The 27,903-nt window shown below is 36.3% G+C and overlaps 1 protein-coding gene across 2 annotated transcripts in view; it reads right to left on the minus strand.

Annotated features, from left to right (window-relative positions):
• The window catches only part of TMEM117 (transmembrane protein 117), a 398,947-nt gene that overhangs the window by 125,428 nt on the left and 245,616 nt on the right, over positions 1 to 27,903 (minus strand). For both annotated transcript variants that reach the window (XM_045829770.1, XM_045829771.1), the window contains one exon: positions 12,596 to 12,693. In XM_045829770.1, coding sequence (XP_045685726.1) covers positions 12,596 to 12,693 — 98 coding nt within the window. The remainder of the gene's footprint in view (positions 1 to 12,595; positions 12,694 to 27,903) is intronic.

A 27,903-nucleotide genomic window follows, 5' to 3' on the forward strand; every position in this document is an offset into this window, starting at 1 on the left:
CTCATGTTGCAGTGATGGCAGCAGTAATAGGGGAGGAACCCCCATTACCAAGAGGAGGCAGGGACCCCAAAGGATAACACTGGGGCTGCTCATACAGACAAACCCTCCCCACCAGGATTCCCTCATTCCAGAGCAAAACAATATTAGGGTTCTAGGTTTGTTTTCCAAGGAGGGTTGTACTTATTTATTCTGGCATCAGCAACAGAACAAATACTTACTAACTAGCCAGCAGACCCTGGGAATACTGAACAAAACAAAACATGGTATCTTCTCTCAACTCACAGTGGAGGAACATGGTAAGAAACCCGTATATCTGCACTTTCACAGCACAGTTGGGAACAAAAGACTAAACTGTAAATCTTTGTCTCTCATTGGACATTACAGGACTTTAAGTTTCTCTCTGACTCAATCCCCAGTGGCTTGGCACTAAGCCCACACTGTCACTTATCTAGTTCAAAGCCTAGTTAAGATCAGTAGGTTTTGGCAGGTCCTGACAAGTCTACCATTTTGGGGTGAGACCCTGTGTGTACCTTGCTCTAAAACCTCAGCCTTGTGACAAGATGATTACTATCAGACTTGTAGTAATAGTAATTACTACAGCTTCCTTGTTGCCAGGTACCCATCTGGACCTGAGAATACCGACTTTTCCAATCTTCTGTAAGAGCATTCTGGCTACTTGCTGAACCCCTCACTATCTGCAGGTTCTACTTCTCTGTGCTTCTTCTGGACCTCAGGTTTCTTCAAGGGCCTGATTAGATCCAACCTCCTCCATAATTACCTTCATGACTACCCCAGTCCTTTTTGGTCATGTTCCATTTCCAAATGGAACTCATGGTCAGTGCAAGATAATCACATTTGTGGTTACAAGCCATCTCCGGCTATCTGCCATTCACTGCAGTTATGTGGGTTTTGACTCGCCCAAATCATTTGTTCTTGAGGGTTGGGATCATGATGCATGTCCTCTCTAGCCTCCACACTCTAGCCCAACCTGGATTTTATTTTAAGAGCTTATTGAATGCTTGCTTAAAATATTGCTGATTCTGAAATACATAAAAAAAAACAGAATATGTTTAAAGATAGGGAGAGAGCAGCATGTATTTTTTAAAAGTTTACTGAGCCAAATTGAAATTGTTAGAGTAAGAATATCCTTAATTCCCATGCATTTACATTATAAGAATATATTCATACCACATGATGCATTGTCTAAGGCTCATCAAATCCTAACAATTTTAATAAATTTTTGTTAATGAATGAAAATATTTCATTTCAGTACCCATAACAGATATGCATCTACAAAATACCCTTTTTTAAAGGTCAATTTTCTGTTGTAGAGTTAAAGAATCTATTAATAAAAAGGCTTCACAATAAAATATAACATGTTCCTGTACTAAGTACTAAGCTATATGAAACAAAATAATCTTTTTATTCTCTCTCTCTCTCCTATGAAGGACAAAAGACAGTATTGAGACAATGTTAATTTTCTGATTTTGAATTGGACCGTGATTATGAGAGAGAATATCCTTGTTTTAGAATGACAATGAAGTATTTATTCTTCTGGTTTGGGAAATACAATGAAATATTTATCCTTTCCTAAAAGAAATTCTCTTACATGACTGCAGTCTAATTATAAAAATCAAGAAATTCATTAATAAATAAGCATTATCTAACAATACGGTGACAGAAAGAGAAGAATAATAAAGCAAATACCATAAAATGTTGTCTGTTGGGAACATGATGAAAGATATACGGGAATTCTTTGCATTATCTTAGTAAGTTTTTTGTAAATTGAACATATTTTAAAATAAAACCATTAGATACATGATTCAAAGCAGTAAAATATTTAAAGTATTATTTTGCTGTATATGCTGTCTTAGTCTCCTCAGGCTGCTATAACAAAATACCATAGACTGGCTTATAAAACACAGAATTTTATTTCTCACAGTACTGGAGGCTGGGAAATCCAAGATCAACGTGTCAGCAGATTTGGTGTCTGAAGACAGCCTGCTCCCTGTTTGATTGACAGCCATTTTCTCTCTGTGTCTTCATATGGTGGAGGGGCCAAGGAGCTCGCTGGGGTTTCTTTTATAATGGCACACATCTTATTAATGAGGTCACCACTCACATGACCTAGTCACCTCCCAGAGGCTCCACCTTTAAATACTATCACATGGGAATTAAGTTTCAATATAGGAAGGTTGAGGGGACACAAACATTTAGCCTACAGCATATGCTTTCTGTAATCTATCCTCTCTCTCAATCCTCATACATTTCTGTTTTACCTCTTGAGGCCTATGTTTCATATTTTGATGTCTGGTTTAGGCATGTCAAATCCTTTCTCCCCCACCCCCCAGAACTCTGTACTAAAATACAAAGCCCCATGCAAAGTAAGTGATCATACAATTCATATGTATTAATTTAAAAGTGAAGAGAAAGTGCCTTTCTAGAGTATTATTATGGTTCTAAGTAAACACTTGACAGGCTGTTCATATACAACTACTAACTGGAAATTTTGTTGAAAAATATTTTATATTTAAGAACATAATGCAGTACTTAATACACATATGAAAAAGCTTCTCCCCATTGCTTGACTTAAAGAACTGGAGAAAAATGTCAACATATTACTTTTCAATTGTGTCCTTCTATAACTTCCCACCTTAAATGGAAGATGGCCTATCATAGTCACCAATGCATAATTAAACCTCAGAACACTATTGCTCTATGCAGCAGAATGTGACAAAAGCTGAAATTCAGGAAAACTAATAGTCAGAAATTTCCTGGAATAGCATAGAAGCAGAGATTACACTGTGACTGGCAAATAAGAAAGTGGAGTGTAAGTGAGGACAACCCTTTCAAGAAACATGGCCTGAAGAGGAAGAGAACTGGGAAGGGGTACAGTTACTGATATTTGTTTGATTTCTAAAATTCATCATTATTTGTCATTTTTATTTGTTTAATAATTTCTTTATTTCTGTCTTACCAACAGTCTAGTTAGTAAGAAAGACAGTAAATATTACATGAGGGCAAGAACCATGTATATTTCCTGTTGCATTCCCAGTAGCATCCTAACACAATCAACAAGAATGAATGAATGAATGAAAAAATGAGTGAATGAGAGCAACTTGTATCTTTTTCTGACTCAATAGCAAAGCTCTGTCCAGTTTACACATGGAGGCAATGGTTCCTGTGTAGTTTCTGGAATGTGGGTCACTCATATGATCAGACATTAAAACCAGATTTTATTTAAACCTTCATCTGATCTGTGATACCTGCCTATACATTATATCTCTAGTTCATCAGAAACAACAACAATCAACAAGCATTTCAACAGTCAATATAGTTAATTCATCTACCCCTTCTTCTAAAGAGAGAAGTCATTCACAAAGGCAGCTCTGGCCAGTGCTGGAAAATGCAGGAACAAGATATTCTGAAAACAAGAGCTGGTGTTACAGAAACAGCACTGTGGGGGGTGGGATTCATACTGGATCTGGATAAGAGTAGCAGTCCAATACCAGAAAGAAACTGCCCTCCCCTGAACTAAGAAAACTAAGGGAGGTGCTTAGTTTTGATCACTAGCTCATGAAATAAACAGGATTCACTTCCACATAGATAACGGTTGCCCTGTAGAGAACATCAGAGTATTAGTTACCAGAAATTCTGGCTTGAAAATCCATCAGTTGTGAGTTTCCAACAGTGACTAATGTACCACAAAATTGAGTTTGTGAATTGCCCATCTCAGAACAAGATGTTAACCACGGTGAATCATGGGTACTAAACAACCCTCTGACTTTGGTGACACTGAGACTTTGTTCGTTCCCCCATTTAATGTGAAGAAAAGCGATGCACAATTATGATGGGAAGGAATTTAAGTAAGGAATTATAGTGATCCTGATAGAATTGTGACCTGAATAAAAGATCATAATTCTAACAGGCAGGTTTACATCAAAGCACACACAAAAACACACACTTTTTTAAGGAGGACCATCGTGCCAGCAAAAATCAGTACCATGGCTGTATTTTACTCAGAGACATTTGCATTATGGTCACTTTGTAAATATTTGCATGATGAAGATAAATAAATACCTCAAGGTATTCTACCAATAGTTACTAAAAGACATGGAGAAATACCAAGAGTGAAGAAATATGTTTTTTTAAGCAGGTGAAGTCAGAAATGTCTGTTGTTTTGTTGATGTGAAAGACTGCATATGAAAGATAGCAGGAGTGGGGCATGAACCCTGAGAGAGAGTGGAAACGTGAGCAGACATTTCCCACACAGCTGAAATGGACCAAGTCATTAAACTCGGTTTAACATTGTTTTCTCTCTTCTAGGATTTGTTGTTTTTATTTTAAATTTGTGCGTTTACACAGTTATATGTAAACTCAGGGACACTTGAAAACATGACTTACACTTTAGAAGCTTTAATAAGAATGAAGTGGGCATTCAACCAGCAAGTTTCAGACTGAAGAGGAATAAGTATTCCACCAATGACTGTCATACAGGAAAACTATGCAGCATTTCCAAGCCCTTATTAAAGGTCACTTTCTTTTTAAGATTCATAAATACAAGGATTGATCTTGGGCTCAATGTTGCTACTCCAGGCTTTAGCAATTAGAATGAAGGTCTATAATAGGATGATAATATTTAAGCCATTTAAGGCCAGCATATTTAATTATTCTTCTTTAAATTTCACTTATCTTTAAGAAATGAGGAAAAGAACCCAAGATAAAATCTCTAGGGGCTGCATGGGACGGTGTTGCATCACTGACATTCCACATTCCACAGTATTTTAATAAACTTTCTAGTTGTGGGTAGAGTGTAAAATTTGTGGGTAGAGCAAAAATCATCAAGATTATTTTTAAAATAATGAAAATAATCATCTAAAATCTTTTCAGAAAATGTAACTCACAAGCATTGTGCATTTTCTTATAAAGCATCAGTTAATCACAAAGTTAAGATACTTTTAATTATTATTTTATTGTTTCAGTAAAGGGCTGTATCTGAAAAAATTACAAAAATATCATAGAGTACAGTAGTAGATTTTAGAGTCCTCGCTGAAGTAATTAATTTAACAAGAATGTATTTAATGCTTCCTGTGTATCAGACACTGCACTGAGTGCCAGGGATACGGTAAGTAAGATGATATTCCTGCTCTCAAGCAATGTGATACAGACAGAAATATGTAGAGAACTTCACCATCATTTTGAGTGTAATACACTTCTTTAAACTTTTTCTTTTTATTAAATCATTATTATTATTATTCAATTACAGTTGTCTCAGTTTTCCCCCTTGGCTTTCCTCCTCCCATCCCACCCCCCTACTTCCACAGTCAATTCCCAGGCTGTTGTCCATGTCCATGGGTCATTTATACATGTTCTTTGTCTAGTCCCTTCCCCTTCTTCCTACCATTATCCCCTTCCACCCTTGCCTCTGGTCATTTTCAGTCTGTTCCATGTTTCTCATGCTTGTGGTTCTATTTCATTCATTGGTTTATTTTTTTCATTAGATTCCTATTATAGGTGATGCAATATGATCTCACTTCTTTAAAACTTAAAACTTTATGAACTCTTTATTCTTCATCTTTCTGCTAAAAATGAGAATTACATACATAGTAAATTTACACTACAGAATTTAACATAAGTTTTAATTCAATACCTGTGCAGCAGATAATTTTAAATGAGCACCTTCTTCTCAAAGAAAAGGACATGCTCTGAAGAAGACAAATTAGTAAGTACCCAAATTTATAAACCTATTTAAATTCTTCCTAGGGAATATTCATCGTCAAATATAGATATCCTTCCAGTCTTCTCTCTCATCTCCTGACTATGCTCACTGTTCCTGCTCCCTCCTCTCTTCCGGCCTTAAATGAGTACAAATCTGGCTTCTGTCAGTAACATTCCAGAAAACCATTCTTGCCAAGACCACCAGTCATGGTCCTCTTAGAGTCAAGACCCATGAGCACTTTGCATTTTGATCTTACTTGGTATATTTCCAGCATCGGACAGTTGACATTGTCAGTCTCTTGATATGCTCATCTCATGGCATCTATGATATACATTTTTCATATTTTTTATTCTTTTTTGCTTCTCTTTCTCTTCTATGTAGATGCCTCTTCTGCCTGTTCCCAAGTAAACTACAGGTTTTACCTTAGCAGACCTTTTAATCTCACTCTGCACCCACTCACATTGCCTCAAATACCATATACATGTAGATAACAACATCAACATCAGGGGAAAAACATAAACCAAAACACAAATTTTAATAATACTTCTAGATCAGATCTCATGCCCTGAATCCTCAGCTCCAGATCCACATAAAGAACTGTTTATTAGGTATTTCTATAAGCACATCCCCTCAACAAGTTCATGTCATTACTCCCCCTAAGACTTCCTCCTCCACCAGTATCTCCTACCCCAATGAACAGTACTATCATTTGTTCCATTGCTCAAGCCTAAACACTCAATGATGCACTTGACTTCTTCCTTTCCCCACTCCACGTACCTAACCAATAGCCATGTTTCCTCCAGTTTGGCTCCTACTTACCCTGAAAATACTCTTCGGCTCTAGTTCCTTTATAAACATTCCCTGAGCTACATCACAGGACCTATGGGTCAAGCCATGATTAGGAGAGGAGGAAATGGAAAGAGGAGTGTAGTCAGAAAGGGAGGGAGATGATCAGAGGCACATCTACTTTTGGAAATGAATATTCCATACCCATTATTGGTACTACCTCTTCCTCTCTTCCTCCTTTCACATTTCGCATTGGACAGAAAAATATGCTGTGAGATTCCTTATTTTCTGTTTCAAAATTGAATTCTCAGCACCATGGAGAGCACCTGGTGCTGCATAACAACCAACATAATAGCACTTAAAACTAAATAGTAACATATGGACAAAGCCAAAGGCAGGTAGGATCAGGGGTGGGAGGTGGATGGCTGAGTGGGGTGGGTGGGAGTGGTGGAGGGGGAAATGGAGCCAACTGTACTCAAACAACAATATAAATAAATAAATAAAACTAAATAGTAATAATGCACTATAGCAAGTAGTACAGACAGGACTGAAAGCTACACAGATGACTTAAGAGTCTGTGCTCTTAAACTGCTATTTTACACTACATTCCCTATTTAAGTATTTGCTTAAGCTAATATAAACAAGACTTGCTCTTAATTCAACAAAATTAAGTCTAGACCAGCATGAGATGATGTTAATGCTCAGACACAAATTATATGACTAAGAGTTAAGTCTCATAGGCATAAATATAGAATTTACCTTCTAAATGAAAATATCCCAATACTATGACCACAGTGTAGTGTGACAGCACAGTAATGCAACACCAATTACCTTTTTATACAAAAGTAGTAAACACACCTAACAAGAAAACTGGTTGTAGCATATCCTTGGATCTTTGTGCTTATGAGCAGCCAGGCTTACACTGGACCCTGAAAACTTAGAATAGTGTTTAAAGTTAAAGTGACTCATTCAATAGGTATAGTTATTTGATTTGGACTAAAAGTGTTCTGCTTTTTCTTAGCCACAGACGCAGCATTTAATTAAAGATAGTCATCTGTAAAGAGATGTGTTGAGTTGGAAGGAAGGACTAATTTATTACTTGAGAAATGAAGCAAAAGGCTTTGTATACTATAGTTGCCTCTGGAACCTCTCATAAATTATTGTCTAGTGTATAAATTTTGCTCATAATGATGATAGATTTCTACAAAGCATATTAAATTATAATTAATATAAAGCAGATTATAAAGCAGGAAATATGCAATACTTTTGTAGTTGAAACTTTTGAGTCATAGAATCTTTAAGTTTGATAAAAATTTAGGAGTGATTTGTATTTTTTCTCATTTAATCCTCCTGCAGGATCCCTGAAAGATCTCCAGCCTGGCAGGAATACTTTTACTGATGCAGAATCAGCTTTTCCTCTGGCAGATTCATGCAACATTGAGACACACCGTTGTTAAGCGATCCTTTCCTACATGAATAGAAGTATGTTTCCATGTGACGTACACTAATTGGCCCATGCCTTAGTTTGTTGTGCTATTAAAATAAAATACCACAGAATGGTAGTTTATTTTAAAAGACAGAAATTTATTTGTCACAATTCTGGAGGCTGAGAAGTCCAAGATCATGGTATGAGCATGACTGCATTTGGTGAGGATGCTCTTCTTGCTTCATAGCCAGTGCCTATCTCTGTGTCCTCACATTGTGGAAAGGACTAGGAATCTCTCTAAAGTCTCTCTTACAAGGCACTAACCCTATTTGTGAGGGCTTCACCCTTATGTTCTAAGCGCCTTCCAAAGGCCCCAACTCCTAATACAATCATAAACTAGATTTTAACATAGAAATTTTGTAGGGGAAACAATATTCAGACTATAGTGGTCCATTTTCTGCCTTGAGAATAAAACATACAGAATTACTCTTTCATTAGCATTTTAATCTTATAATAGAAATAGCATTATAGAGCTGAAAAGGATCACTCACAATACAAAATATATCTCTTTTGCATACAAGGAAACAGAAACTTATAATTGTCATACAAATCATACAATTTGATATTGGTAGTGCCATTATAAAACACTTTTGACTGACATTGCCTCTGAGTCTTAGGTCTTTTTAAATTGCATTCTTGCATATTATTATTATTTTATTGTCATCATGTTATTTCCCCACACCATGAACAGTAAGATAATAATGCTTTATAATTAGCTCTTGACTGATCAAAATGAAACAAGTAAATTCATTTTGTTAGACTTTAATAATAACCATGGTCATCAAAGCAGGAAAATCACCAGCAGTTACATTTGTTTCCCAGGCAAGATTTAAGACAGTCATGATCAAGAGGTGCCTACCCAAATCATCATAGCACTAGATAAAATACATTTTATTAAAAATACAATAATTATTAAAAAAAAGAGATGGTCTTCTACATGCACCAGAATGGACTAGAAGTGGACGATTGCACACAGATGCACACAGCATACTCTTACTGTTCTGTTTTCCAGCTTCTCTTAGAGCATCTAAGTACTCACAGACCACATGTTTCACCGAATACTTCCCACTAACACACCTGGACTGCTACCTTCCCAGCCTCCATCATCAGATTCCTTGTGATTTGCTCTCCAGCCCTTAAAAATGCTTTTTCCAGCTGTGGCAACCCTCCACTTCTAGGAATCAGTTTCTGTATACATCAGAATGGGCTAGTTGATGTTGCAATATCAAACAACACCCAGATCTCAGTGGCTTAACATTTACAATGAATCATTTCTAGCTCATGCTAAATATCTACTGTGTTGTTAAGGATGCTTGGATTATCCTAGCCATTCAGGGCAAATTCATGACAAGTGCTCCAGCAAGGCACAAGCTTCCACAACCGCTACCAAGAAAAAAGAGCTCCTTCAATGTTTCTCATTGACAGTTAAAGGCTACTAACTAGACGTGACACATGCCACTCTCACTCACACTTAAACTGGTCAAGCAAGACATGTGATCAAAGGGGACAGAAAAAGTAATTCTGCTGGAAGACAGAGAACTGGCATATACGTGAAGCCCTAGTGATTACCACATCGCCCAATCCCTGTGGCCAGTTCCTCCCCAATCACAGGATAGTGCCAGCCTTCATTTTTAAAAGCTAACCCTTTGGAGAAATATCCCAAGATGCTTCCCATCAAAAGCATATAAATTGTGTCTCTAGAGCGATAATAAAACAGAAAGATAGAAGGTTAATATAAATATCATATTACTTGTTTTTTATGTACATGCTATTTTACTACAGATACAAGTGAGGGGAACAGTGGGGATTTTAGTAGCCCCACTGAAAAGTAGAACAGTGCATGGCATACACATGGAATGTAGATTCTTAGATTTTTAGTCTTTTTATTTACTCAAAGGGCTGAGAAAGGGACTTTAGAAAAGAAGCTCTGTGAATACTTTCCCTCTCTGCTATTCTCAAATACAGCCACAGTTAGTCCCCGCTGCCCGGATGTAGGAGCCACGTACTGTAGCCTCATCTTTGCACAATTGCAGAAAGAAACGGGGACCATTTTCCTCAGTGCCGAGACATCTATCCCTAAGAATCAAGGAAGAATTCAGCCATATGGTTGTGAACAAAATAGCTTCTGACAGGCATTTGTGAGTTAAAACAGCTACAAGGAAGAGGTAAATTTATTAGAACAAAATTCCAGGTTGTACTGTTTAGACTGCTGCACATAGTCACATCCCAACTTCTAAAAGCTTACCTTTATATAATGTCTTCTTCACATAGATTTTTTACACTACTCTCTCTTCCCTTAATTAAGGCAAAACATAAAGAAAACACCTCTTTTGATTGCATGACTCATAGCACATAGTATGTAAATCCTATCTTTTATTTCATTTAAAACCTCAATAACGACTCCTGTATTTCATCTCCTATAGCTAAAAAAAATGGCCTTTATACTTGTTAAACCCCTTTTATCTTAAAAGTATGAACATAAAGGAAGATTTCTTGCTTCCCACATAATTTCCATATTTAACTTTTTATATCAGATGTTCTTTTTAAAAAAAGAATACTATTGTAAAGATAATCTGTGTAGGAATAGATAAAATAGGAAAAAAAGTATTTTTAAAGCAACATTTAAATTCCCCTTCAGTTATTTTATACTCTCCATGATTTGAAATACTACCTTGGAAAAATCACCTCCCAGAATTATCTCCTATCAATAATTATACAGAAACAATGGCTACAAGAATAAGTGTGAATTTTAGTTTATTCTCCATTCAAGAATATTACCTGTCAGTGACTAATAAAATTATTTTAACCACATTTAAAATATGCTTCAGGTTGCCCACTGGGGCTATCACACATGTCAAAAATAAACCCATTTGTACAAAAGAGATTGGTGTATATAGACCTGAGTAGGAACATTCAAGAAAAAATGGACTAAGATGTTCAGAAAAAAATCTGGTACGAATTCCTCTCCTCTGAAACAGCAATTGCAATTAAGAGTAGCTAATGACAGTGACCACAGAGGCTGTCAGGTGACTGGATGCCCCACCTTTGCAAATAATGTACTTGTGACCTTGGTAGTTGGCCACACTGAACAATAATCAATGGGCTGCCTTTGAAGATAAAATCAATACCACAAAATGTCTATAAGCATAGTAAGTGTATATTGTTTTAAAAGAGACAGGTCACCAACATGTTTAATATTAGAATTTATCTCCTTTTAAATTATGATTCTTAAAACCCCCATAGAGAATTCTGTAGGGTGGAACAATTTTCCAGAATCTCACATTCTTTTCAAGCACCATTATCTAAAAATGGATGAAAGATAATCATCTGGAAATTTGCATGTTGATATATGTACCTTTTGTTCTTTGAGAAGGAGCATGGTGTAATGGTTAAAGATTGGGCTATGGAGCCAGAGGCCTGTGCTTGTAATAATGGCACCTACTGTATAGGGTTGCCAGGATTAAATGATTAAATACATAGAATGTAAAGTACTTAGCACAATGCCTGTAGCAAAACATACCTTCAATAAACATTAAGCACAATTATTATAATGTATGTTATTTAGACAAGCTACATGGGGAACTTTTGGGCAGGAAAAAAAATATCAAGGTTAATTGCACCAGAAAAAAATAGCCCACAGTTGACTCACAGATACAAGGTGTGAATAAACATCTACAAAATCATATTCATTTTTATATTGAAAAATCTACTTTTGTTTATCTGCTGAGAAGTGGATTTAAAATGCCCTATATCCCTAGCAACATTTAATGACAGTGGGAAAGTACCAAAATAGCTAAGTGTATATTTTCTAAGTCCATAGTTATGATGATTTTTCTGGCTTATACATAAAAGAGTTAGCCCCCCAAATTAAATCCAAGAATAAATAGATTTTTCCTTCATTTCAAAAGGCAGGTGGGCAGGCTGGAATGCACCAGGCACAAGGCATCCTCTGCTACAGCCTCTCACTCGCCATGCGTGGGGCTGAATCACTGAGCTGGGTGGTGTCAGGCAGGCAGGGGAAAGCGCCCTTCTTGCTCTCTCTACATTCTTATCTTTTTCTGCCTAACCTTGCTCAAATACTCATAAATAATGGTGCCATCACAAAAAGTGAAGTTCTATAAGTCAGAAGTTGTTTTTAATTGTGATGATTGGGCTGGAGATTGAATGGAAACTATGTCAAGAAGAAATGCCAATAAGCTAGAAATGATTTGTAAAGAGGTTCCTTCTCTGTATAACTTCTTCAAAATTTTATGTCACATATACTGGAAATTTAGGATTTCATGAAGACAGTTTAATATCACATTTCATTGATAAAAATTACAGCTTATTTTTGCTGAGTTAAAAACTTCTGGTAAAAATCTATGTATCACTATATTATCAAAATTTATCTCTTGTAAATGTGTATATGTGGTAATATGTAAGCAGAAATTAATTCATAAAATAATTATGATGACTGGTTTTAATCACTTGAATGGAACATAGTATACCTTTATAATGTCTCTTCAGGTGGAATTCTGTGTGTATCTAAAGAAAACTACATCCGATTCGAGTCTTTCAGTGAGTGAGGGGCAAGGCATCAATCAATAAATTAAACAATCTCTTACCAGAATAAAATGATCCTAACATTTCCTTTCTTCCAGAAAGCTCTTGCAGATTTCCCCCAGTCAGGGTAGGGTTTGTCCTGAAGCATCATATCGGTGACCTAAAGCCATCAAAGAAACTTATTTAGCACTTTCAGATACTTACATCAGATTTAAATATATAGATAATTTTCATTTTATTGAAAATAAAATATGCATTTTAACATTAGAGCATATGCAAAATAAAAATTAGAAAAACATACATCCTTCAGTTAAAAACTTTAATAGTTAATATTCCTCAAATAATAAATGAGTATACCTAAGGTCATTCAACATGTCAAATATTGAGATTGTTTTTTAAACAGTGATCAAGATTACCTTATAAAAGAAGGCATCGTTAAGATACTATTAACCTCCCTATAGAAACAAAACATGTAATATTAAGTACCATGTTCTTTCTAACTTAGCTAATGAGAAACTCCCAAGTCTAAATATTTCCAGTCCAAATATTACCATCCCTTATTTCCCTTTTTTTCTTCAATGCTATTCAATGTGTGGCACCCGAACCCAGTTTTATGGCACATTTACTTTAATTACCTCCCATGCTTCCACCTCCGTACAATTAGCAATTCTATTCCTGCTCCCAAAAATGTTCTACCTTTCTCCTGTGCACAGATCCTGTCCAACTTCTGAGACCTAAGTCACGTTACCATTGAGATGTCTTCATTGTTCGCTCCAACTTTAGCTTTGACCCTTTTTCATGTTACACAGTATTCTCCACCTTTTCTTTTACTTACTTATGTACATTTTTTTTCTCTCCACTGGGTTTTATCCATGAAGTTGAAAATTTCTCTTTGTATCCCTTCCAATATCTAAGGATTGTTTACATAAAATACTAAAATATTACTCAAAGAAGAAATGACAAAATAACTTAGGACATTAATGCTTGTTTTTTAAACATGCATTAGCAAGGTAAATTGTACATTGTCAACAGATCATATTAATAGTTTCAGCAAATGTCCAAAGTATCACAAATAGATGAAATTTAAGCAACTTTTAAATAACTGATGGGAATGAAAAATAGATTTCCTTCTTTCTCTTAATACAGAAAAACATGTTTGCATCTGTGTGCACAAACACATTTTTTCTTTTCCCAGAAAGCCTCCCTTCCCTTCAAGAGAAGAGGACATTATTTAATTGATTATGATTTTATTTAATAATGTTCAAATCCAAATGAACAAGATGGTATCAAAATTATTAAAATTGATGGAATGCCATACACTGAATAGAGTAATGAAGAAGTTTCATCACCCATTAAAATAGATTTTTCTTTTGCCCTTAAGGCCTTGACATTGCATTTGAGTGTAACTTCCAGCAATGGCCTGACCTGGAATGGGTGAGATTTAATCATTTGTGATGAAAGATTGTGATTCAGTGGGCAGTCCCTCCGGATTGGTGACCTCTTCAATACCACTGACCTTCCTACAGAAGGTGCATCAATTCTCAAGGAAGCTGGGTGGCTGAGCGACACAGCATCCAAACAAACGGAAACTTCCACTGGCGTGCTAAAGCTTCACATGCTCACTTAAGGTGCAGTCAGAGCAGTTATGGGTAAAAACCCGGTCTCCAGGACATATTTGATCTTAATTTTTCCTTATATCATTTCTCATCATTTCTAGGACTAGACCTCAGCCTCTCTTGGTTGGTGGGAAGAAAAGCAAGTTCATTGACCTTCACTGAGCAGCACTGCAGATGTAGGCCAACTCTGTCTAACTCAGAACCCACAGTGATTTTGAGTGATGCAGCTTCACTGTTGAAAGGATTCAACAATACTAAGCGGTTTTAATATAAACTCTCAATTTATTTAAACTGTTAGTTACTTTAATAAGTATAAATGCAACTGATATTAATTTTAAAAAGAAAAACACTTGTTTTACCTATTTTTAAAAGGAAACTTGTTTATTGGTGGCTTTCTTGTCTATTTTCTTCATGACACATTAAAATTACAAGATGCTTTCTTACCCATGAATTGTGTCTTTAATAAAAAAAATCATATTTATAAAAATAAACAAAGGGAATATGATAGAATAAAAATTAATGATGAATCAAGTGAGTTATACAATTACTAAAAATGAATAAAGACAAAAATTAGAAAAACTTAAACCCACATATTCTTGAACATAAAAAGAGTTTTGTATCACAACTCTCTTGAGGAAAGAATTACTATTTTTCCAAATACATCAATTTTATTTACTGTTCTTTTGTTACCTTCTGGAATAGCAAAATGAGGTATTTTTACAATACCTCAAAGTTCAGTAAATAAATAAATAAATGTTCATGCTTTGCCAGCTTTTTAAAAGATTTGATTAATTCTGTTCAGCAATATTTACCTTGTTCCAAAAAGAGTCTGCATAGTAGTACATATTTTCAAAGAAAAGAATGATTATTGGGTAAATTTTATTCAATTTGCAATGTTTTCTCCAGGGCACTTTCTGGGAAATAATTACTATATTTTCTAGGAGGAGAAAATCTGTTGCCATATGACTAATTATTACACCACATGTTTTGTAAAAATGGCATTCAAGGATAAAGGGTATCCCAGGAAAATGGCAAGATGAGGACCCCCCCGCAAAAAAAAACCCCACATTTTTCTTCTGATGCTAGACAGCTGGTCTTTTTCACCCCTAGCTTTTAACTGTTTATCTTTATGCCATATCATCAGATCAATGTCAGGTCACTTGCTAAATTGGAAGGAGCAGAGATAGTCATTAAAGGGATGCATTCAATAAAGAAAAATCCAATTACCTTCTGCATTAGAGAAATCAAATTCATTTCTGTTGTTGGTCAAGGACAGTCTTTGTGGGAAAAAGCAGGAAAGGGATGTCTAGAAATGATGCAAAAAGGTTGCTGTGTAGCATAACAACAATTCAAAACGTGTTGATGCTTCTCCCACAGGAAGATTATTAGAATTTAAAATTGCAGGTTGTTTTTCCTAAGCTGGAAGAAGTTTAACTCTTTGAATATCACAATCTTTCCCCTCCCCTCTCCTCTCTACTAGATCTTTGCACAAAACTCAGAAAGAACTTCATGGTGGCCCCTACCCCACTATGCCTTGTCAGAGAGTCTTTCTCCTCGGAATATAAGCTGTTTTAGGGCATGGGCATTGTTCAGTCTGAGCAAAAACCTGAGTGTTGAGATTGAAAGTCAATGATGACTGATCTCTCCAGGAATCTACAGCCCCTCTGTGAGCCGAGCCCACATGAACTTGTGGCAACAATGGCAGCACGGTGATAGCAGTGACGACTGTGATATTTTACATTTGCTATCGAGCTTCCTGGCATACAAAGCTCTTAGATGTGTTTTTCTTAATAACTATCATAGTAACTTCATAAAGTAAGCCATTGCTCTCCATATTCCACCAAAACAGACAGAGAAGTCAGCAAGGTTAGATAACTGAGTGGGTCGCACACTTAACGTGCTGCTGTGTCATTGGTTCCAGAGCCAGCCAGCCTGGGCCCTAATCTGACTTTTGTCTCTCAAGAACTTTTCGATTTGGGGCAAAGTCGTTTATCTGTCTGAACTGTGGTTTCTTACCGGTATCTATGGGTACACAGTATATATATACACATACCAGCAAGTGCTATAATAATTATTTATGTGTTTTTGTTTACATCTGGAATTTCTACCCAATTATTTTGCTTCATGTGACTATTGTGCTAAATAACTGGACTTAGAGTCCAGCAACTTGACAATCACTCTCATCTCTGCCCTAAAGACAAGACTATCATAGTGAATTTTTAGAAAAAGATAAAGATACTATATAAGGTTAAAATATGTTACAGTAAAATATTTCTATCAAAAATAAAAGAGAAGAGAGGCAGCCATGGGAGGTTGTAACCATCTAAGAAGGTTTCACAGAAGATTTGTGTAACATGACTGTAGCATTAATTTGTATCTTATAACATTGTCCAGTTTTGCCAGTCTAATCTTAGCCAGTTATAAGCTACTCACATTCTGGTACTACATAGACTATACCCATAGCCTTCTTTGATATAGTTTTATGTTAAGCATGTGATATTAGTGTAAAATATTAATTGATTAGGGACATAAGGTCATAACATAATAGCAATAACCACAGCTACATACTACACTTCTTAAGACAGCTGTTACTTAGTGGGATACCATTTAAAAGAAGTAAGTGCTACTTTATTAATAAACAACCATAAATATGTTAAGTATATTAGTGAAAAAACGTATAATTTTGCACTCTATTTTGCAACTTCTTTATTTAATAATATATCTTTAATATCATCCTATATCTCTACATATAAAGTTATTTAAAAGTTTCTTCTTTTTTATCTTCTACCATACCTTTTTATGTGCATTTTTCCAAAATATGAGGTTTCTATTTTGTTCTAATTATTTCCTTTACAATTAAACTTCATTTAATGTGTGCACTGACCATGTCTTCAGATTTTACTTAGTCCCGACTATGGGCATTGACATGACTATTAAATTTCTGTTGCTTCTCCCTCTGCTTTCTTCCCCTCCACCACCCTATTATACTTAATATGTTATTTTTCCTATTAAATTTTTGACACTTTGAATATCTCATATCCTTGTTTTATTATCATCTTTATGAAGATACCATCTTCCCTCATGTAAAAAAGATGAGAAAATCAAACCTTATATTTTCTTACACTATATATCATTTCTATGTAGTTGGACTTGAGAGATATTTCTATATTTGGTCTACATCTAGAAGTTATGCACTTCTTTTAACCTTAGTCCTGCAATTAAATTGACTCACTGATCTTTTCTGGTATGTCTGCTAGAGTTTTCCAGCTACTTTCAACTACTTCCAACTCTGTAATATATTCTTCAGGAAGGTTCATGAGAACAATGCAGCCTACGACCAAACTGTTCACTTTCTGTATACTTGACTGATAACTATGCTCAATATAAAATTTTCAAGTCCCAATTTCCCCCCCTTAGAACTGAAAGCATTGTTTCACTTAACACTACTGAGTGACACCAAGGAGAAATCTGAGAAAACTAGAATGTGGAAATTTTTTACTCTCTGTACATGAACTTTTTAGCTTGGACGCCCTCAGTATTTATTTTTTATTTTGAGTGTAATAATTTTGCCAAGTTTACCTACTGTTGTCTGTCACTTCTCTAAAGAAAATCCTGCCTTTTAGTTTCAAGATTCAAGCCTTTATTCTACCGTCTTTTTCAATTAAATTTATTGGGGTGACATTGGTAAGTATGATTATATAGGTTTCAAGTGTACAATTCTATGATATATCATCTGTATATTGTCTTTTTGGAACCCTTAATTAATTCTTTTCTTTGTCGTTTAGTTCTATTTTTTAGCGAAATAATCATGCATATACTGGTTTTCTCTGTCTTCTGTGTCCACTCTCCTTTTTAAAACTTTTTTTAAAGATTTTATTTATTTATTTTTAGGGAGGGAAAGAACAGGGGGGGAGAGAGAAAGAGAGAGAGAGAGAGAAACATCAATGTGCGGTTGCTGGGGGTTATGGCCTACAACCCAGGAATGTACCCTGACTGGGAATCGAACCTGGGACACTTTGGTTCCCAGCCTGCACTCAATCCACTGAGCTACGCCAGCCAGGGCTTCCTTTTTAAATTTTAATATTAAATGGGAGGGAATAGGGGAGGGATGGGTGGGTGGGCTGGGATGGGAGTAAAGGACAGAAAACTTTACTTGAACAATGATTAAAATAAAATTTTAAAAAATAATATTGCTCACTCAGTCATGTCCCACACTGATTATGGGGGTTTTGATTAATGTTTGTCCTACTTGAGAGTCACCATGCTCTCCCAGGAACTTAATTATGTGAGAAATAAACCTTTCTATACTCTCTGGATACAAGTGTGACATCATCATTCTAAACATCTGAACATATTCGGGGTGGAGGTCCACCCTACATCTATGGAGCAGTCACAAAATAACATACTCAGCACCATCTGACCAGTGGAGATTTTTTGGTGATTTTTTTCTCATGTCTTATTTGGGATCCTAACTCTTTTCTTACTGAATCTTGGCATCTTCTGATGCAAACATATTCTCATCACCAGACAGCAATGCCGAAGACCTCACACAAATTCAGAGATCCCTAAGAGATTGTGTCAAAGAAACTTCAATGTATTCCTGAAACTCTACCTCCATGCACCAAAGGCTGATATTATATAAAGACAGAAACTGATGTTATATAAATCTGTCATATAAAATATGGAGAAATTAAAAGAAATTAAGGAGAAATTCTAGCATCTCTACTCTTAACAGAGAGGAAGACTACAAAAAGATCTCAAGTACCTGAATTAACCCTGGAAATGTACCCACCACCAGGATATCAATCAGTTCCATGATTACAGGGAATTTGTACATTTTGTTCTCACTCTGTTCCCATCATCTAGCATTGTATTTTGGTGTTGGCAGGCTCTGAGTAAATATTTACAGAATGCATGAATGAATAAAAGGATAAATGGATGAACCAAAGAGAATCAAGAGGAGCTTGAGGAAGGCTAGAATAAGTAGCACACCTCCAGTAGCTCATTCAGTGTTGTCCATTGAAAGCTCCTCCAGCGATTAGTGGTGACAATGGTGCTAACAGAGGTGGTAGTAATTGTTGGGGCAGGAGTAAAAGTGTGGAGACAGTAGAGTGTTCCTTTTCTTCCCAACCCTGTCCCTCCACTTCCTGGACAGGTAGAAAGACACAGGATGTGTATAGTTAAGATTCTAAAAGAGGTAGAGATGGTCTTTGTCAACTCCTAGAAAAATTTAAAAAATCAAATAGGATTTCAAAGAACAGGAATATTAAGCCTGAGGTGCATGCTTACTCACCTGGTCCACATGCATAATATACGTGCCTTACTGTAGATGTGTTTATCAATTAACTAAGGACACATATAAATCATGTTTTTAAATGTATTTTATTGATTATGCTATTACAGTTGTACCATTTCCCCACTTATTCCCCTTTACCCTGCATCCCTCTCCCACCAGCATTCCCATCACACTTTAGTTCATGTCCATGGGTCATACATATAACTTCACTGGCTTCTCCATTTCTTATAATATTCTTAACCTCCCCCTGTCTATTTTATACCTACCATTTATGCTTCTTATTCCCTGCACCTTTTCCCCCATTCTCCCCCCTCACTTTCATATGCCATATTTGTGGTGCTGACAAATTGTATGACAGAGGTGAGGGAGTAGGACGGTGCCCAGCCTGTGTATCCTTATGTGGTTGTCCAGTTTTGTTGGTGCATCTGCATCCATTGTAGCATAGCATTATTTTCTTTTCTTCCCTCGTAGGTTATCTATGTGGAAGCAAAGTCTAAATCGTATTTACTTGGCAATAGGGAAATACTGTGCTGTAAGGGCAATGTTTGTTTTCCCCCTTTTGCTGCCCGCTGACTCCCACCACACACATCATAGCACATACACAGACGTGCGTATCTAGTTGGTTTTATACAACAGCACTTCCAGCTGAGACAAAGAAAGACCCGAGGTCCAACCAGAAAGGATTATGCATAGCCACAGAGGAACATTAGCTGAGTATATAATTAAGTAAATGGAAACCATGGATGAAAGTTTTCTAAATTACCTAGTGATGACTTGAGTGAATTGCTACAAGAACTATCTGAAAATCACTGGCACATATATACTGGTGAACATAAAACTTGAAATGTGTTCTACAGTTTTTAAGAAGTACAACCAGGATTTCATAAAGCATGAATATTAATGCACCTGCTTATTATCTCCAATGATAGCCTGCACCAGCTTCGTGAATGCATTGCACCTTATTGCCAGATCCTTACTGATTTACAATGAGTCATAGGCTGTTTTATTATTAAGTGAGGAAATTGGGCATGTAGAACATCTAGAAAAATATACCTGAATCACCTGAATACAGAAATATACACAATCAAAAAGTACTTTCCCAAGCAAAGTATGCAGAGTTTCAAATAGTGTGTTAACAAATGCAAAATAAATATGATGTGCCCTAGTACAATTTGCTTTCCACCACACTGAATTATAATTTAGAATAAATGAAAAAGTGAGAGTTGTTACTGATTTTGCTGGGCAAAAAGCCAGCAGAAAAATATTTATACCATCATCTGACATATTATTCCTTATGGGTGGCTAAATTATCAAATGACAGTAGCCCAATATTATGTGATTGAACATTTACTTTTGTTTTTTGGCTTGAAAGAATGAGTAGCTTTCAGTATATATGTCTTCTCTGTTTTGTTAACATAAATAAGTGATTACTATTAAAGAAATTAATTATACAAAACATGCCATAATATGATGGCTTTGTGACCATATATATGAATGCAGGGTCAATAGGAAGAGAAATAAAGGGTATTTTTAAAAACGTGATTATAAGAACCATTATCCACCAAGGAGCCCTTGGAACACAGAAAGAGTAAACATATCCTCAAAGGAAAAATCACTTCCAGGATTCCGGCACTCTAGCATTCCAGGTTTCTGAATGAAATGCCAAGTACATGCTGACCCTAATGAGAGCCAAGGAGTTGGCTCGGTCTCCCAGGCCCAGGACTACCAAGTCATCTGCCATTTTGCTTTTATAACTATATTTTATGAAAATATTCAACCAACTCTATAAGGTGACCAATCCAAAGTCATAGGTTGCTAGAGTATAATGACATTTAATTGGATTGATATTTCTACAGTTAGTAAGTCCAGGAAAAGACTGATAATCATCCATCCAATATAATCACCTTTGTTTTGTTTTCAGAATTTGAGAGATTATAAAGTAAGGCAACCACATAGTAACACAGTTTGTAAGTGAAAGCATACATTAGCTCTATGTTTTATTGTTGCCTGAAGACAGATAGAATTTTAACGCTATGGACTGAGTGTTGCATGAAATAATAGCATGCTTAGAAATTCAAAAGCAATAACTGAAATGTGAACCCCTGAAACAAAAAACCCTACTTACCAGCCTTCACTGTCTAAAAATAAAGCCAAATATTTTCATTTCAAATACAAGTAAAATATTAGTTTTAGGGCATATTTTAAAAATTAAACCTAGGAAATATGCTTTATCAAACTTCAGATTCAGCTACTTATTCAAGATGTTTTCATTTGAATTATTTATAAATTTCATATATATCAAAGGGCATATCATGTATAAATAATACATGAATGTAAGTAGATAGTAGACCATGTTCCCACGAGGTGCCTTAAAAAAGTACAATAAAGTCAAAGGTCTTGAAGCCCTCTCTGTACTTACCCCCAAACACCCCATCTACCCCACCAGAGGAAACCACAGCTCTGAGTCTTGGATTTATAATCCCCATTTTCATGGTTTTAATTTGTAGTTTGATTCCATCTGGGTGTAACAACAAATATAACAAGATATTGTTCAGTTAATATATTTTTTATATGAATAGTTTAAAAGAATAATATACTATAGTTTTTCTATATTGGGCTTCTCTTTGTTCAATGTTCTTTTCCTGACATTTGTCTAGAGTGAAACATATATCTTTTATCTCCATTCCATCTCTATTTATTTTTTTTTCATTTATATATGGCTTCTTTGTACCTTTTCTTTTAATCTGGATTAATCATATAAGGATTTGTCAATTTTATTAGGCTTTCAACATTTTAAATATTTTAATCCTCTCTATAGTATCTTTATTTTTCTTACATTACTCTATACTCCTATGTTTATTTCCTTCATTCCATATCTTTAGCACACGGGAAATATTCTTCTGGCCTCTGCTGTTGTTAGATAGAAATCAACTGTCTGTCATTTTTTACAGATAATTCTCTGGCATTTCTTTAAAAATTATTATCACTTTTAAGGTTATTTTTTCTTTAATGCTTTGCAGTTTCACATTCATTTGTCTAGGTTTGGAATTTTTTTCCTATTTTGAGTTTATTGTTATTTCTGAAGAAGAAAATTAATGCATTTCAACAATTAGAGGAAATTCTAAGTCTTTCTTTCCTTGAAAAAACTGCTGGGATTATATACCCTAAGAATCCTGAAACACTAATTCAAAAGAACCTATGTACCCTAATATTCATAGCAGCACAGTTTACAATAGCCAAGTACTAGAAGCAATCTAAATGCCCACCAGTAAATGAATGGATAAAAAAACTGTGGTACATTTACACAATGGAATAGTATGCAGCAGAAAGAAAGAAGGAGCTCCTATCCTTCACGACAGCATGGATGGATCTGGAGAGCATTATGCTAAGTGAAATAAGCCAGGCAGTGAAAGACAAATACCATATGATGTCACCTACAAGTGGAACCTAATCAACAAAACAAACAAACAAGCAAAATATAACCAGAAACATTGAAATAAAGAACAAACTGGCAGTAACCAGAAAGGAGGAGGGAGAGGGATAATGGGGGAAAATAGGGGAAGGTCCATCAAGGAACATATACGAAGGACACATGGACAAAGCCAAGGGGGTAGGTTCAAGGGTGGGAGGTGGGAATGGGTGGGGAAGGGCCTGTGGTGGGGTGAAAAATGGAGACAACTGTATTTGAACAACAATAAAAAAATTGCTTCTCTCCTACCTTCACTTTTTCACTTTTTGGAACTTTAGATACATATTAGAACTCACTTCACATCCCTTACCTTCTTTTAGATATTTTCTATGTCTTTGTACACCATTTTGGAAATAAATTTTTCACATGTAATTTATGCTTTAATTACAGACCTTTGTCTAACATGCTCTGTAATCCAATGACTAAATTTTTCATTTCAATCACTATATATTCTTTTTTTTTGAGGTTTCAAATATCTTTATTTTTTAAAATATTTTATTTACTTATTTTTAGAGAGGGAAGGGAGGGAGAAAGAGAGAGAGAGAAACATCTCTCTCTTCCATCTCTCACCAATGTGTGGTTGCTGGGGGTCGTGCCCTGCAACCCAGGCATGTGCCCTGACTGGGAATCGAACCTGCCATACTTTGGTTCCCAGCCACGCGCTCAATCCACTGAGCTACACCAGCCAGGGCTTTCAATCACTATATATTCTTATTCCTGAAACTTCTGTTTGGATCATTTTCAAATTACCCTGTCTTTCATTCTTGACTTATATTTCTAATTCCCTCTCTATTTATTTGAATACATTATTTAAAAATAATATTTTATGTTCTATATAGATAATTCTAAAAACTGAAATCTGTGTGATTCTAATTCTGCTACTTGTATTTACTACTATTACTCAGGATACTGTTTCCTTGTGTGTTTGTAACTTCTGATTTCTCAGCTATGTTTATTGCCATTTTGTTTGTGGAGGTATTTTAAGAACTGATTTCTTTTTTTTTAAGATTTTATTTATTTTTAGAGAGGGGGAAGGGAAGAAGAAAAAGAGGGAGAGAAACATCAGTGTGTGGTTACCTCTCATGTGCCCACCACTGGGGACCTGGTCTGCATCCCAAGCATGTGCACTTACTGGGAATTGAACTGGTGACACTTGGTTCACAGCCATGCTCGATCCACTAAACTACACCAGCCAGGGCAAGAACTCATTATTTAATGTGTTCCTCCAAAGGTAACTTATGCTTGGTTCTGTGAAGGACATAAAGAAACTTCCAACCAGGGATTGCTTTAAAATAAATTCTTAGTGTGGACTTTTTTTAAACCTGAGGGTGGTGAGAATTGGGGCCATCTACTCCCTTGAGGAACAGCTTATGGTTATAAGTCTTCAGGAGAAACTTCATTTCCTCCTCTCTCCACACCTATGACAAGACAACCAAGTTTCTAATGTGCCTCCCTATTTGGGGCAATTTTTTCCAGTCAGTATTCTCACTATGAGTATAGCTTTTCAGAGTTCCTGGCTTTAGGTTGACTGTCGTGATTTGACAACATGTCTTGTCTGGGCTCTTGATTTGTCTCCTTTCCCTCAAAGAAGTGTGGAAACAAGAGCCTTCAGTCTCTCATGATTGGTAGAAGTCCTTGGCCAATCACTGTCCCTCTCCTTACTTATGTCACATTTTATTTTTGATCTCTAAGGATAACTCTTTACTTACTTTACTTTACTCTTTACTTACTTTACTTTACTTTACTATCTCTTTACTTTCCTTAAACAAAAAGATCATGGTTTTGAAAAGATTGCTGTTTTTATGATATGTGTGGGATTTTTAAAAAATAAATATATATAGCCAAGGTGTTTGTATTTGCGGTGGTGGTGATTGTTATTGTTGCTTTTTCCTGGTATCTAAGTTCACCATATTTCCAGGAACAATTCAGTTTTTCCACAACTTTTCTATTATCCTCACTTTAACACTGTATGGAACACGGTGCTTTAACAAAGAATTCAAGTTTTCATCATTAAACCTAGAAAGCCATGATTAATATCTAGAAAGAATCTCAGAAAAAATAAAGATTTTCAATAATTTTCAAAGGTGCACAGTCCAATAAACCCCACTGATTCTCTGTTTTGTTAAGTCTGCAAGTATAGAAGCTGGTTGCAGTTGACAAATGCCTTCCTTCCCTATGCCTCATTTCTACCTTTAATTAATCTGAAACAGAAAAAAGGCTAATCAAATTTTCACTTCATATCTTTGGGAGCTTAACACATGTTTAATGACAACCAATTAACATGCATTTTTCTTCATGATCCAGGTGTTACTGCGTTCCCGGTTTTATAGAGCAGGAACATGCTGCGTGGAGAGGCTGGTAAGTGGCCTGAGGCCCCAGGGGGCCAGAGCCAGGAGGCAGACCGAATGCAGGAATGCCCACTCCGAAGTCCAAGCACTGACTGAGCCAACGTACTATGTGACTACTCTATTAATATTAATGATGTTTTACTCCAATGAATAATTTATCATCTATTTTCAGAATTTTTTGTGGAAACATATTTCATTCACTCAGTGCATTCAACCAGTACCTCACTTGCATTAAGTAAACAACAATTTGCAAAGCACTCTTAGAACATCAGTTATTGTGTACCCATGGCCGTTTGGTGTTGGGCAAGTTTGACAACCTTCATCCAACAAATGGAGAAGCAGACACAGAGAAGTTTCAGGCATGCCCAGAGCCATTTAGGACTGCAGCCCAACTAGGCCATTTCATTCTTAACCCTCCTCCCTCACACTTGCATTTGAAAAATGACAATAACCTTATGAAAATAGTGAGAACACCAGGCATCCAATATGTTCTGAAAGACAAAGCAATCAGAGAAGGAAACATGGGGTCCAGTTTGGGGTGCAGAGGATTTGGGGGGCTGCATGTGGCCCCCTGAAGACTCCACTGCTGGAGAGAAAATGGGGCTGACGTGTGATCACCCTTTTCTCCCAAACGCACCTCCCACACCACTCTCCTCTAAGAATAACTATTTGTTATTTGAGCACAGTTTATAAAAATGAGGACAAGTGCTGTATTAAATCAAGATTAGAAAGAAACTTTTTGGAACCACAATTTAGGAGCAACTTACCCTTATACACTCATCTTCATGCTTAAACTGACTCTGATGATAAATAAAATCTGCATCTCTTGATTCTTATATGTAAACATGGGATTTAAAAATGTTTATATATTTTATGTGCTTAATAAATATTTTCTGCTTTAAAGGAGGTTTTGGGGCTTCCCCCCCACACACATACTCCTTTACTTATAGGAAAAAAAACTAAGTTGCTAGTTCTCCTCAACTCAAAGCAATGTTCAATTCCCAAAACACCAAGCACTAAGTATGAAGCTCTCCCATGAGCACTGTGACTGGCCTCAGGTTGTTCTTCCTTACAATGCGGGTGGAAGGCCCTGCACCCCTCCCAAGGCTATTGTGGGGCCTTGTCATGGTTAATTTTATCTGTCACCTGGACTGAGAAAGGGAGCCCAGACAGCTGATGAAAGATTATTCATGAGTGTGTCTGTGAGGGTGTTTTCAGAAGAGATCAGCATTTGAATTGGTAAAATGAGTAAAGGAGAGTGCCCTAGGACTGCTGGGCATCATCCATTCTGTGGAGGCCCTGAGTAGAACAAAAAGGCAGTTGAAGTGCAAATTTGCTTTTTGTTTTAGCTAGAATATCTATATTCTGCTGCCATTGAACATGGGTGCTTCCAGTTCTCTGGCCTTCAGACTTGGACTGAATTACACCACCAGCTTTCCTGGGTCTCCATCTTGCAAACAGTTTATCATGGGATTTCTCTGTCTCCATAATACTGTGAGCCAATTCCAAGAATAAATCAATATATATCCTATTTGTTCTGTTTCTCTGTGAACCCTGATACTATTTTATTTTTTTAAATATTTTATTTATTTATTTTTTAGAGAGAGGGGAAGGGAAGGAGAACGAGAGGGAGAGAAATAGGAATGTGTGGTTGCCTCTCACACGCCCCCTACTGGGCACCTGGTCCGCAACCCAGGTATGAGCCCTGACTGGGAATCAAACCAGCCACCCTTTGGTTTGCAGGCCAGCACTAAATCAAAATGAGCAACACCAGCCAGGGCGAGATACTATTTTAAATAATCCAATGTGTAAGATTATTACTGTAGAAGGTGAGCATATTAGAGACCCTCCCTTCAAGGAATTTAGAACCAACGAGTAAAATGTTCTGATCAATTTGATGCAGGACTGACAGAACAAAATGTCAACTGAAGCCACTACTACAAGCCTATCATCTCTTACCTACAAGTTATTGGGGCAAATAAAGTTACACATTTTAGAATTAGAACTCTTCAGATTCTAAATAGGCAACATCGTACATGTACAGTTCAGCAGGTATACCTCCATAATAAAATACATTCACGCTTCCATAACAAAACAGGACTCGTCACACTTGTTGGGATAAATAAAGAGCACAAAGAGCCTCGTGTCAATTCAGATCTGGTTCTGCCAAAAACTGAACGAGGGTAGGGCAGGTTCTGCCACTGAGTAAGTTGTTATGAAGTCTTTTTTGTTGTCCTTTTCAAAGCTTCTGAGCTTTCCAAATCGTGGATGAAGAGTTGTACATCTGAGGAGTGTTCAACTGAACTACTGATTGTTTCTTACTCCATATATTCTCTTCATTGATCTAGATATTTTTCTAGACACTCACCTAGAATCTAGACACATGGGTTCCCTTTCTGTGGTAGCAGGAAGCCAGCAACAGGTGTCAGAATCCCCTGAAGAATGTTCCTAACACACAGCGGCTAGGCCTCGCCCCAGGGCGCTGAGACCCCGTCTGGCCGAAGTGGAACCCAGGACTTGGTATTTATCCAAAGTTCTACAAATGGTTTTCTCCACACTGTTCAGAGAGAACCTTGATCTGAAGAAAAAATATTTTTGCTTTACATCTAGGTGGCTTAATAGTATAAGAAAATCAACCAGA

Source organism: Phyllostomus hastatus, unplaced genomic scaffold (assembly GCF_019186645.2).
Source record: "Phyllostomus hastatus isolate PE091 unplaced genomic scaffold, TTU_PhHast_1.1 phas_scaffold_93, whole genome shotgun sequence".
Taxonomy (NCBI): Eukaryota; Metazoa; Chordata; class Mammalia; order Chiroptera; family Phyllostomidae; genus Phyllostomus; species Phyllostomus hastatus.